The sequence below is a fragment of the Oryctolagus cuniculus genome, chromosome 20 (genome assembly GCF_051225735.1).
Source record: "Oryctolagus cuniculus isolate XC-2025 breed Fujian yellow rabbit chromosome 20, ASM5122573v1, whole genome shotgun sequence".
Lineage (NCBI taxonomy): Eukaryota > Metazoa > Chordata > Mammalia > Lagomorpha > Leporidae > Oryctolagus > Oryctolagus cuniculus.
In genome coordinates, this window is record NC_142886.1 from 15,335,483 (window position 1) to 15,348,971 (window position 13,489).

At 47.3% G+C, this 13,489-nt stretch overlaps 1 protein-coding gene across 8 annotated transcripts in view; it reads right to left on the reverse strand.

The window, feature by feature from the left end:
• JKAMP (JNK1/MAPK8 associated membrane protein) overlaps positions 1 to 13,489 on the reverse strand; it is a 30,215-nt gene that overhangs the window by 11,278 nt on the left and 5,448 nt on the right. For 4 of the 8 annotated variants that reach the window (XM_089322483.1, XM_089322484.1, XM_017349412.4 and 1 more), the window contains exons 2-4: positions 12,290 to 12,381; positions 11,558 to 11,712; positions 642 to 848 (exon numbers count right to left, since the gene is read on the reverse strand). In XM_089322483.1, coding sequence (XP_089178609.1) covers positions 642 to 848; positions 11,558 to 11,619 — 269 coding nt within the window. In that variant the 5' untranslated portion in view covers positions 11,620 to 11,712; positions 12,290 to 12,381. Of the gene's footprint in view, positions 1 to 641; positions 849 to 11,557; positions 11,713 to 12,289; positions 12,414 to 13,180; positions 13,219 to 13,489 lie in introns of all 8 variants that reach the window. The other 4 variants (XM_089322482.1, XM_070065093.2, XM_089322481.1 and 1 more) reach the window with 4 other exon arrangements.

Genomic DNA, 13,489 nt, shown 5'->3' on the forward strand with positions numbered 1-13,489 from the left:
AGTCCAATGGCAATTATATTTACTTGGAAAAAACAAACATGAAGAAACACTAACCCAAGCACCCCAATAACAAGGCCAGTTACTATTAAGTTCCTCTTGTTTGTAAGGCACAGCATATGGTATCTAGTATTGTGATTCATGTAGTCCCCACAGCATCTTGTAAGATACCGTGATTCCCACTTTACCAGTGGGAAGACTGAGGTTACAAGAGGCTCTTCACATGTTCAACTTGGCGTCACAGCTGGAAGACTGAGAGCTCTAACCCAGGCTGGTTTTGTTTACAAAGCCTGTATTCTTTCTTCTATATTTCTTCTTCTATTGCTTTTCAGGGACATATAGAAAGGGGTTTCCTTAAAGCTCTCCCTTCAAACAATTCTAAGAAACATATAAAGTTCACTGTGGCAGTGTTTATACATAGTTCACCACCAACACAAAAATACCTTCGCTTCTTTTATACCAGTTGCATTTCTATTACCACCTGTTACACTACGTTTGCATGCCTTGAGAGAAGAAAATAATTTCCACAATCTCCCCCAGTGCCTACAAGCCGTTTCACAAGGCCCGATCTGTTGAAATGAATGAAATCTATAATAATCCACAAAGTTAAACTAAAATGCCTCTCCGCCCCAACAGATACCTACAGTGGGTAGACGGCTTCGTGGGTGCAGTGCACCGTGGTGACGTAGTCGGGGCTCGGGTTGTACAGCATCGTGTACCAGTCCGAAAGCATCAGCACGCGACAGGAACGGATGTTAAGAACCCCAACCGGGTCGCTCAGAAGCAGGGTGATGAGAGCCGCCATGGTGCATTCGAATAAGGCTGTGACGTGTTGGAAAAGCGCACTGGAGCTAGAGGACCGGAAGCAAGAGAGGCCTGGTTACCAGGAACCGTGAGCTTCAAACGGCTTTAGTAAAACACCTCTGTGCTTTGACACACGGATTCTATACGAAGCCTCTTCTGACTGAAAAATCCCCAAACCAAAACATCTTCTAGAGATAACAAAAGCCAAGCATGAAAACCGTCCAAGAAAAGTGTAACCTTATTTTCTAAAAAGAGACAAATACGCATCCCAGGTAACAGTGTGTATTACCCAAATGGGTAACAGAAGAGCAGGAATTAGACCTTCCATCTTTAGTATATGGCCAAATCGTTATTAAAATTTTCTTAAGGGCTGGTGAAGCTGCCTTGCGGCCATATGGGGAGTGAACCAGTAGATGGAAGCAAGCTCTCTCTGCCCCTCTAACTCTGCCTTTCAAGTAAGTAAATCTTTAAAAAAAAATTAAAGATATCTAGGCATTATTTTAAATTATCTTAATACAAAAAGCACATAAAAGGTGACAAGTAACATATATCACTTACAAAGCAAAATAACATAATAAACATTGTATACTCACACCACCTTACCCAGTAACTAAAACAGTCAACAACTTTTATCTGCTTCTGTGTTCCTCCCTTTTCTACACCCCTAGAGTAACCATTGCACTAAATCAAATGACACCGTTACATTTTCTAAAGTTTTTACCCCCACTGTTTGTACGGCTGAGAATCACTGTTGAATTTGCTTGTTGTTGATCGCTACTGCACGAACAGAATCATTTGGGGACTTGCTTTTCCATTCAGAAGTCCATTTCCAGACGCACCCACGGTGCTGTGTACAGCTGAGGTCACTTCCACTGCTGCCACCCGTAGAAGGCCCCACCGTGTAATGACACCAGGGTCACACCACCGTCTATCCACTCTTAGGTACACGTGCGCAAAGGCCCTCCTCAGCCTGCAAACTGAACCTGCACCTTCTTCATGAACATGTTCTCAATTTTAATATAGTTGGCTTCCCGTTTCTTCTACATCTGAAGATAAAAAATGTATGACCCTCAATTTTCTTCTAAGTTTTAAGGTTTTGCTTTCCACATTTAAGCCATTAACTGACCTAGAAGAGGTTTCCGTGTACAGTGTAAGGGTGGATCTAAGGACGTCCACTCCCCCAGCGGTAGCATCGTGTTGAGTAGGCCCTCATTACCCCCCACTAATGTTCTATGCACTTCTACCATGTTAAGCTTCATCTACAACTGGTTTTCAGGTTCTGTTTTTATTCCTGAGGTCTATTAATCTATTGTGTGACAACAGAACATGATAATTCTTCCTATTACACACTTTCTCCTACTTGTTCAGTAATCTTGGCTATTCTTGGCCCTTTCATATAAATTTTAAGATTAGCTTCTCAAATATAAATGTAATTTAAAGGGTGGCAGAGGCCTTTGTTTTTGTTTTTAAAGATTTTATTTATTTATTCGAAAGTCAGAGAGTTACACAGAGAGAGGAGAAGCAGAGAGAGAGAGGTCTTCCATCTGATGGTTCACTCCCCAAATGGCTGCAACAGCTGGAGCTGCACCGATCCAAAGCCAGGAGCCAGGAGCTTCTTCCAGGTCTCCCACATGGGTGCAGGGACCCAAGGACTTGGGCCATCTTCCACTACTTTCCCAGGCCACAGCAGAGAGCCGGATTGGAAGAGGAGCAGCCAGGACTAGAACCGGTGCCCATATGGGATGCTGGCGCTTCAGGCCAGGGCATTAACCCGCTGCGCCACAGCACTGGCCCCGAGGCCTTTGTTTTTTAATTAAACTTGTTTCCAAGTGACATGATTAAAGTTGTGGTGGAAGCTTTCCCAAGGTCAGAAAAGGAGAAAAGGTGGCATCTGTCCTGGGGAAGAAATGTAGCTGTGCCCTGCCTGCCCACGAACGTCCCTGTCTGCGCACATCTAACATCTCAGGTTCCGCTCGTTAGTACAAAGCAATGGTGGTAACCCTTGCCAAACAGCAGGCCGGGTGGCTCAGTGTGAGTGTACAGTCATCAGTAACTAGGTATTCTATCAATGCCTGGGGCCGCCATGTAACATTAGAACGTCCGCATGTAGCCATGTAAGTGAGACAAAGAGGCTAAAACCACATATAAGGAAATACCCCTCTTTGTTCTGGGCTCAGGCTTCCGGATAAGAAATTCCAGCTGGGTCTTAAGCTGGCATAATAAAAGACTATTTCCTGCTAAGAGGCCTTGGTGTCTTGTCTCCTTACACAAATCCTGCTACAATAGTGCTTGTGGCACTGCAAATGGAGTTGCAGGAAAGTAACAAATTCTGTGCTTATCTTACAGCCTCTTTAGTAAACTCACATTATTTCTCATGTCTAGTGGGTAGATGCTTTGGGTTTTTTATCTGAATGTTTCCATCATCCATCATAGCAAATTACTCCAAAATTCAGCGGTATGAACCCACCACTGACTACTTCTATTCTGAGGCTTGCATGGGTTGAACGGGCAGTCCTTTCTGCTCCACGTGATATTCACAGGGGACCACGCAGAGGTGCGATGCGCTGCGGTGTTCAACATGCCCAGCCCATACAGCTACACAAGTGCTGACTTCAGCGTTGAGCACAAGTGGGCCTGCTAACAGGCGCACCCTGCTTCTCCTCTGTGTGACCCCATTTTCCATGTTCTGCAGCTAACGATGACATATATAAGCAAGACTTCTCTTTTTTTTTTAATTATGTTTCAGATATATTTTTCTTCCCAGTTATATGAATCGCTTTTCCATTATTTTTGTAAAACCTGAAGTCACTATTTCTTAAGTCTGCAGCACCTCCACACCCACCCAGTGGAGATCTCCTCCCCCTGCACCTGGGCTGGCTGCCTGAGAAGCTATTACTGACAGCAACGGCTCAGGCTGCCCTGCCAGCAAGCGGTGCTGCTTCTGAGCAGACGGGTAGACGGGTGCGCAGTGTGCCTGTGGCCATCTCCCGAGTCTGAATCTTGGCGGATTCTCAGTAGGTACTACAGGTACAGTATACTTCTCATTCCGCACTGCACAGTATCTAATACAGTATACTTCTCATTCTGCACTGCACAGTATCTATTTTTTATTTTCATCTCCTTTTATCACCCAGTGTTACATTCCATTATTTCTTTGTATTTTTTCTACATCCCTAATTTTAATTGGAACTGATTAACCTATTGACTATCATTTTTAAAAATTATTTATTTGGCAGGTAGAGTTAGAGAGAGGGAAAGATAGAGAGAATGGTCTTCCATCTGCTGGTTCACTCCCCAAATGGCTGCAACAGCCAGAGCTAGGCAGATCCAAAGCCAGGAGCCAGGAGTTTCTTCCGGGTCTCCCACGTGGGTGCAGGGGCCCAAGCACTTTGGCTATCTTCTACTGCTTTCCCAGGCCACAGCAGAGAGCTGGATCAGACATGTCTCAGAGTCTATCTTTCCCAGACTTCCATTATTTCAGACAGGAGGGTCACTCAGAGCCCCGCATTTCCCCAGGACGTTAGAAGGAGAACTCCGGGCCGTCTGACAGACACGAGGGTGGTTAGGAGGAGAACTCCCGGCCGTCTGACAGAGACGAGGACGGTTAGGAGGAGAAGTTCGGGCCGTCTGACAGAGATGAGGGTGGTTAGGAGGAGAAGCCCTGGCCGTCTGACAGGGACAAGGGTGGTTATGAGGAGAAGCCCCGGCCGTCTGACAGAGACGACAACGGTTAAGAGAACTCCGGGCCGTCTGACAGAGACGAGGGTGGTTAGGAGGAGAACTCCGGGCCGTCTGACAGAGACGAGGGTGGTTAGGAGGAGAAGTCCGGGCCGTCTGACAGAGACGAGGGTGGTTAGGAGGAGAAGCCCCGGCCGTCTGACAGAGACGAGGGTGGTTAGGAGGAGAACTCTGGGCCGTCTGACAGAGATGAGGGTGGTTAGGAGGAGAAGCCCCGGCCGTCTGACAGAGATGAGGGTGGTTAGGAGGAGAAGTTTGGGGCGTCTGACAGAGATGAGGATGGTTAGGAGGAGAAGCCCCGGCCGTCTGACAGAGACGACGACGGTTAAGAGGAGAACTCTGGGCCATCTGACAGAGACGAGGACAGTTAGGAGGAGAACTCCGGGCCGTCTGACAGAGACGAGGGTGGTTAGGAGGAGAACTCCGGGCCGTCTGACAGAGACGAGTTTGGTTAGGAAGAGAACTTCGGGCCGTCTGACAGAGACGAGGGTGGTTAGGAGGAGAAGTCCGGGCCGTCTGACAGAGACGAGGACGGTTAGGAGGAGAACTTCGGGCCCTCTGACAGAGACGAGGGTGGTTAGGAGGAGAACTCCGGGCCGTCTGACAGAGATGAGGGTGGTTAAGAGGAGAACTCCGGGCCGTCTGACAGAGACGAGGGTGGTTAGGAGGAGAACTCCCGGCCGTCTGACAGAGACGAGGGTGGTTAGGAGGAGAAGCCCCGGCTGTCTGACAGGGACGAGGACAGTTAGGAGAACTCGGGCTGTCTGACAGAGACGAGGGTGGTTAGGAGGAGAACTCTGGGCCATCTGACAGAGACGAGGGTGGTTAGGAGGAGAAGCCCCAGCCATCTGACAGAGATGAGGGTGGTTAGGAGGAGAAGCCCCGGCCGTCTGACAGAGATGAGGATGGTAACTGCCTTGCTGTGTTGCCTGTGCTCTCCTTTGACCCCCCTGCGTGACCTTCACAGGCTGCAGGCTGACCATGGAGGCCCTGCTGGGGAACACTGAGTCTCCTCCGCCTCTCAGAGCAGCTCCCCTCACCAGCAGTGTCTCCCAGCCGTCCACATCACTCCATGTTCCTGGAGCCTCCGCACGTCGGGGCAGGCCTCACCTTCCACCCAGCCACAGTTTACCAACCTGGCAAACTGTGTCCACAATCGGCTCAGGGTGAGCTCCAGGTTCTGTGAACACTTCCTAGGACTGCTCCTGCTCCAATCTCAGGATGCCCTAACCTCATTTCACCCCGATTCACACACCACCCCCAGCTCAGACCATCCTCCCTGTGCATCCATGCTTGCCCGTCTTATTCCTGCTCAGAGAGCCTTTCAACTCCTCTGTTTAGTGAACTCTACTCATTTTTTCAACATCCAGCTTAAAGATAGCTTTTTTCTTCTGAGGTATCACTCCCTCTGGGAGGGCACAGCCAACTACTCTCTTCTTCATGCCAGCATTAAAAATCTGAATTCACCTTTAACATACATACGTGTATACAAGGTGACGCCTGGACTGTCATTCAGAGGACTCTGAGCGCCCACATCTTAGTCATCTCTGAACCCTACAGCCTACAATACCACCGGGCATACTGCAGGCTTCCCTGTGTATCACCGAATGAATGCATCCTAAAAGCCGTAAATTATGTAAAAAACAATTATGTAAGAATCACAGCTTCTGACTGCTTTGGGAGCTGCAATATAAAAATATGCAACTTCTGCCAATCTTTGCCTTTTTTTTAAGATTTATTTTATTTATTTGAAAGAGTTGCAGAGAGAGGTAGAGACAGAGACAGAGACAGAGAGATAGGTCTTCCATTCTGCTGGTTCACTCCCCAAATAACTGCAATGGCCAGAGCTGAGCTGATCTGAAGTCAGAAGCCAAGAACTTCTTCCGGGTCTCCCATGTGGGTACAGGGGCTCAAGGACTTGGGCCATCTTCCACTGCTTTCCCAGGCCACAGCAGAGAGCTGGATCAGAAGTGGAACAGCTGAGACTCAAACTGGCACCCATATGGGATGCCGCACTGCAGGCTGGGACTTTAACCCACTGCGCCACAGCACAGGCCCCGCCCTGGTCTTAATGATAAACTTAAGACTAAACTCTGGAGAAGGCAAGGCTGCCAGAGAGGACAGTTTTCATTAACAATTAGCCATACACATTCAGTAGGTTAATACCTCCTCTAAGTAGGCAAGAATTAGCTCTTGGGGCCAGCGCTGTGGCACAACCGGTTAACGCCCTGGCCTGAAGTGCCGGCATCCCCTATGGGTGCCGGTTTGAGACCCAGCTGCTCCACTTCCAATCCAGCTCTCTGCTATGGCCTGGGAAAGCAGTAGAAGATGGCCCAAGTCTTTGGGCCCTGTACCCACGTGGGAGACCCAGAAGAAGTTCTTGGCTCCTGGATTTGGATCAGCCAACTCCAGCCATTGAGGTCAATTGAGGCATGAACTATCGGATCAAAGACCTCTCTCTCTCTGCCTCTCCTCTCTCTGTGTAACTCTGACTTTCAAATAAATAAATAAATCTTTAAAAAAAATAAAAAAGAATTAGCTCTTAAGAACAAAAAAATCTTACAGTTCATATATTCAGGAAGCACAGACACATTTACAGTATGTAAGTGTGTGTATATATATATGTAAAACAGTGTAACTATGAAATGAAAATTTAATGGGTGAATTAGGGGAAAAAATGGCTCTTTATAGAGGTGATAATGAAAAATAAAAGACTGAGGCCAGCGCCGCAGCTCACTAGGCTAATCCTCCACCTAGCGGCACCGGCACACCAGGTTCTAGTCCTGGTCGGGGCGCCGGATTCTGTTCCGGTTGCCCCTCTTCCAGGCCAGCTCTCTGCTGTGGCCAGGGAGTGCAGTAGAGGATGGCCCAGGTGCTTGGGCCCTGCACCCCATGGGAGACCAGGAAAAGCACCTGGCTCCTGGGTTCAGATCAGCGTGGTGCACCAGCCACAGCGGCCATTGTGGGAGTGAACCAATGGAAAAAGGAAGACCTTTCTCTCTGTCTCTCTCTCTCACTGTCCACTCTGCCAAGAAAGAAAAGAAAAGAAAAGAAAAGAAAAGAGAAGAGAGGAGAAGAGAAGAGAAGAGAAGAGAAGAGAAGAGAAAAGAAAAGAAGGAAGGAAAGAAAGAAAGGAAAGAAAGAAAGGAAGAAAGAAAGGAAGAAAGGAAGAAAGAAAGAAGGAAGGAAGGAAGGAAGGAAAGAAAGAAAGAAAGAAAGAAGGAAAGAAGGAAGGAAAGAAGGAAGGAAAGAAAGAAGGAAAGAAGGAAAGAAAGAAGGAAAGAAAGAAGGAAAGAAGGAAAGAAAGAAGGAAAGAAGGAAAGAAAGAAGGAAGGAAAGAAGGAAGGAAAGAAGGAAAGAAGGAAAGAAGGAAAGAAGGAAGGAAGGAAGGAAGGAAGGAAGGAAGGAAGGAAGAGAAAGAACGAAAGAAAGAAAGAAAAACAAAGACTGAAAACACTGGTCTAGCCTCAGCCAGCCTTAAGTGGGAAGTGTCAAGAAAATTCAGATGGCTCTTATATTCTTTGCTACCAATTTCCTAGTCAGAGCTAACTACAAATTTCTGCTTTGTGTTTTTTAATTTTCATCTTATTTTGAAAGGCAGAGACAGACATGAAGAGAGATCATCCACCCACTGGTTCCCTCCTCAGATTTCTGCAACATCGACGGCTGGGCTGGGCTTAGGCCAGGAGCCCAGAGCTCAATCTGGGCCCCCATGCAGGAGGCAGGGACCCACACACGTGAGTGATTGTCTGCTGCCTCCCAGGGTGCGCGTTAACAGAAAGCTGGAATGACATGCGGAGTTGAAGATCAAAGCAGGTCCTCTACAGGGAAAGCGGGCATCCCAAGTGGCATCTTGACTGCTGGGCCAAGTGCTCACTCCCCTCTTTTTATCTTGTTTTTTAAAAAGGATTTATTGATTGAGTTGAAAGGTAGAGGTAGAGGTAGAGGTAGAGGTAGAGGTAGAGAGAGAGAGAGAGAGAGAGAGAAAGAGAAAGAGAGAAAGAGAGAAAGAGAGAGAGAGAGAGAGAGAGAGAGATTCCAACTGGTTTACTCTCCAAAAGCCCACAACAGCCAGGACTGGGGCAGGCCAAAGCCTGAAGCCAGGAACCCAGTCAGGTTTCCCACATGGGTGGCAGTAGCCCAAGTACTTGGGCCATCATCTGCTGCATTTCCAGGTACATTTGCAAGGAGCTGGGTCAGAAGAGGAGTAGCCAGTTTTTTTGTTTGTTTGTTTGTTTGTTTGTTTGACAGGCAGAGTGGACAGTGAGAGAGAGAGACAGAGAGAAAAGTCTTCCTTTTTCCATTGGTTCACCCCCACAATGGCCGCTGTGGCTGGTGCACCACGCTGATCTGAAGCCAGGAGCCAGGTGCTTCTCCTGGTCTCCCATGGGGTGCAGGGCCCAAGCACTTGGGCCATCCTCCACTGCACTCCTGGGCCACAGCAGAGAGCTGGCCTGGAAGAGGGGCAACCGGGACAGAATCCGGCGCCCCGACGGGGACTAGAACCCGGTGTGCCGGCACCGCAAGGCGGAGGATTATCCTAGTGAGCCACGGCGCCAGCATAGCTAGGTTTTTAAACCAGGTACTGTCATGTGGGATACTGGTGTTTTAAGCTATAGCTTAGCCTGCTGTCCACAGCACCTGCTCCTTCTTCCCCTCTCTGCTACCAGAACAGGTCACTCCTCTGTTCTACCCTCTGCTTCATGTTTCTCAAAACAAATCTAACATGACACTTAAGTGCATCTGGTGAGGTACACCCATATACCCCTACTTCTCTCCTATGAGCACAGAAGTCCCACTCAATTAACTGAGTCATTTTATTTAAGTTAGATAAAGGGTAATTTTATTTTACTTAAAAGTTTATAACATCTTCTTTCTCACCCTCATCTCTCATTAATATCTCATATTAACATCTCATTTAATAGAAATTAAAGCAGCATGAGGCCTGCTATTTCAAAAGTGTTTTTATAAATCCTTTTTGAAAAATAATGAGTGATTTCCTATCATAAAAAATTACCCTAGATCCAGGGAAACGCTGATTCTACTCCCATCTGACCATCGTCTGCACACCCCAACACTGCAGTCTGGCCGTCATTTCCTGGACAAGAGATTTCTAGTACCTCACCTCTACCGCCCTCCACAGAAACCATCTTCCTAACGTGCACCCAGTGACGCTACTTTCCCAGCCCAGACCTTCATGAACTGACCACCGACCCAGCCGACACAGACTGTGGTCATGTGCCAGCTGCTGCTCGGGTCTCTGAGAGTCCACCGAGGACAATGAGAGACGCCACTGCCCCACGGAGCTCAAAGCCTGGCGTGGGAGGGACATTAAATGAGCCGATCATGAAAATAAAACAAACAAGAGAGCTGTCAAAGAAAACGCGGGAGAGCGATCTCTGCAGGTTGGGTCGGTAAGGCCTCTCCCCAGCAGGTGCACTGGAGCTGCAGTCTGAGGAAGGCAGGCAGGTGGGAGGGTGCAGCGGGAGGACACGTACTCAGGCTGGGCAGTGAGCTCGTGGAGGCGGAAGGGAGCGCACAGAAAGCAGACAAGGTTCTGAGAAGTCCGAGGAAGTCAGGGAAAGCCGTGCGGCTGAAGGGTGCCGAGACAGAATCCACAGTTTCCTGATGCCCACAGTAAAGGTCACATCCTTACAAGAGCCTTCCTCCTTTCACTGACTCACTCTGTGACAACCCAGATCAGACACCTCACACGCCCACACCGTGATTCGTGGGATTTCTCTGCCTACACTGTTCTTCCTGAGCTTTCCCAGATTCCACTGGGCACAATTTCTCTCTCCCTTCTTCGTGACTCCAGAGCATTCATTTTTAACTCAGTCCCTACGTCTCTAGGACTGATTCATACTATAGCTATGTACACATCTGTCTCCTCTGCTTATGACCATACACCATGTCAGTCATTTCTGTGTCTCCTACCCGGATCTTCCAAACACAAAACACAGTGCCCAAAAAATGTCTACTGACTTAATGTCCTAGCACAAGTTTTTACAACTAAGTTAAAGCTGGATCACTTTTAACAACATTATATTAGATGACTAATATTAAAATTCAAAGTATTTGTTCTAAATCAATATACAGCTTTGTAATCATTTTTTGTTCAAAGTATTACAGTTGAGAAATTTAAAAATATTCTTTCAAGATCATTTTCAGTAGAACAAAGGATAGGGGCTGGCGTTGTGGCGCAGCGGGTAAAGCCGCCACCTGCAGTGCTGGCATCCCATATGGGCACCGGTTCGAGTCCCAGCTGCTCCACTTCTGATCCAACTCTGCTATGACCTGGGAAAGCAGTGGAAGATGGCCCAAGTCCTTGGGCCCCTACACCCAGAAGACCCAGAAGAAGCTCCTGGCTCCTGGCTTTGGATCAGCTCAGCTCTGTTGCAGCCATCTGGGGAGTGAACCAGCAGATGGAAGACCTCTCTCTCCATCTCTACCTCTCTCTGTAACTCTTTCAAATAAATAAAATAAATCTTTAAAAAAAAAAAAAAGGGATAGTTCCCTTAATAGTTACTAAGACATGCTCTATCGTTGAGTTTTCTTACCACAGTAAAAAGTAATCAGAACAGGGGAAGGCGCTATGGTACAGTGGGCTAAGCCACTGCCTTCAGTGCCAGCATCCCATACGGGTGCCAGTTCGAGTCCTGGCTGCTCCACTTCCAATCTAGCTCTCTACTGTGGCCTGGGGAAGCAGTGCAAGATGGCCCTAAGTGGGAGACCTGTATGAAGCTCCTGGCTCCTGGCTCCTGGCTCCAGATGGGCCCAGCTCAGGACACTGCAGCCATTTCGGGAGTGAACCAGCGGAAGACTTTCTGTCTGTAACTCTACCTCTGAAATAAACAAATCAATCTTTAAAAAAAAAAAAAGTAATCAGAATATAAAGGAAAAATGGGTTTACTAACTTTTTAAACAACACAAGAGCAATTATTAGTGCTTAATAACGTCTTGTAAATGACAACTACTCTAGCACCAGTCCTGTGGACACTTCACAGAACGTGCTGACCTCTTCTTCCCCGAGTACCACTCAATGAAGAACCAGTGTAACACAAGAGGGAGCATGGCCATGAAGCCCAGGTAGAGCCAGTCGTACAGCTCCGGGGACTCCGTGCAGGGCTGACAGAGCTTCTGGGCGTCGGTCCTCTGTCCTCTTGGGCACACCTACAATGCACAGAGAGCAACCTTACATGCAGACACTCTGGACGCTAACACCCGCCCCGAACCACACTGTTAAACGTCGCACTGCATCTTAAACATTTAAGTCTATGTTAGCTTTCAGAAATAAAGACTAAAGCATACATAACACAAAAATAAATCTACAGTGTTTGTGCTATAGTTGTAAAACGTTAAAGTAGAAAGTTATAAAATGTTAAAGTAGAAAGGATTCTTTTTACTTAGTTACCAAAATAGTAAACACTCAATGAAAAACCTAGCTACAAACATCAAAAAATGATTTCCAAGAAATGTTCTGGATTATAATGTTAACTGAATGGACAAGCCAATGCACTAGATCCTTTTTAAATGTAATTAGAAATTACCATAAAATTATAAAAGGTTTTTAAAAACACTTAATACCTGACTCTCAAGGAAAGATGTATTACAGATATCAAGAGAACAATTCAAACCAGGACTTTATTAATGTCTCATATTCTCTCTTATAAATTAATGAGTATATTTTAAAGAGATTCCACAAAACAAACAGACTTCACCAATGAAGTAACACAAACAGCAGACTCACCCCACATTCTCCATATATTTCAGTTGAGCCGTTTTTAAATAACAGGGTCTTCCCGCAGTAAAGTCCAAGGCAGGCTGGTTGAATATCGACAGCTTTTTAAAAACAAACGCCAGTAGAGTGACATCTTTGTGATTAGAAAAGAATAATGCAGTAACAGCTGAGGCACTGGGCAGACACAGCTCATCACAGCTTCCTTGTAAGACGCGACATGGATTAGGCAAGAGCCTGGTGCGTGTATTCCAGTGTGTGGCACTGCAGAAGGCAACCCTGGACTTCCTGCTGAGTGCACCCTGTGAGTAAGGTCCTGGACCAGCAGAGCAAGGCATCTCCAGACCTCACGGTCTAGCCTGGGCTCCACAGAGCCACTCACCTTGACTGGACTCCACTTGGGAACTTCACTGATCATAAAATTCCAAACTAAGCTTTAGAAAATGCGGACCCGACGGAAGGCGGCTGCTTGTTTTGTGCACACAGCACCTGTTCCCACCTTTGTGTGTAGGAGCACGTGTGTTAACAGCACAAAGGTGAAAGGGTGTGATTCCAGAACCGAGGGCAGGCCTGCAGTAAACACACTCAGCTCTGAACAAAGCTCCACGCAATCTCAGGCTTGGGGAAAATAAAACAGCAGCTACAAGACCCTGCAGCTCGGCCCGGACCTCACCTGCGGGAGGAGCCAGGAGGGAGCGATGCTTAATCAGAGACCCATGCCCTTCACTTGCCGACCGTCCACTCAGTCCACACGCACAGCTAAGAGCCACTGGGGGCCAGGAGGAAACACCAGGGCCCCTGCTCTCCGGGAACGCGGTCAAGCGCGGTGTATATGTGAATTATTGTGGGACACTGTGCATTTCATGACTTCACAACCATTTCTCACATGCTTCCCCGACTCACCACCTAGAGACGCCTTTCTCCTTCCAGATTCAAGGAGACTGGAATTCAAACAGGGATAGCCCAGGTGCAAACGACTCAAGTTTAATATTCTCACTTTTACAAAATCTCTTAGTTTTCAGACCCATGGGCTTCCTCACTTTAACTGGCACTTGCTTAACCCATTATAATCACCTTGTTCTAGGCTCAGGCATGAGCACGAACTGTTTCACGCTTCTGGTGAGAGCAGAAGTTAAAGAATCCGCAGCTTTTCCTACGGACTTTATTTACCAGATGCTTGCCAAATATAAGGGGTCTTCGAAAAATTCCCAG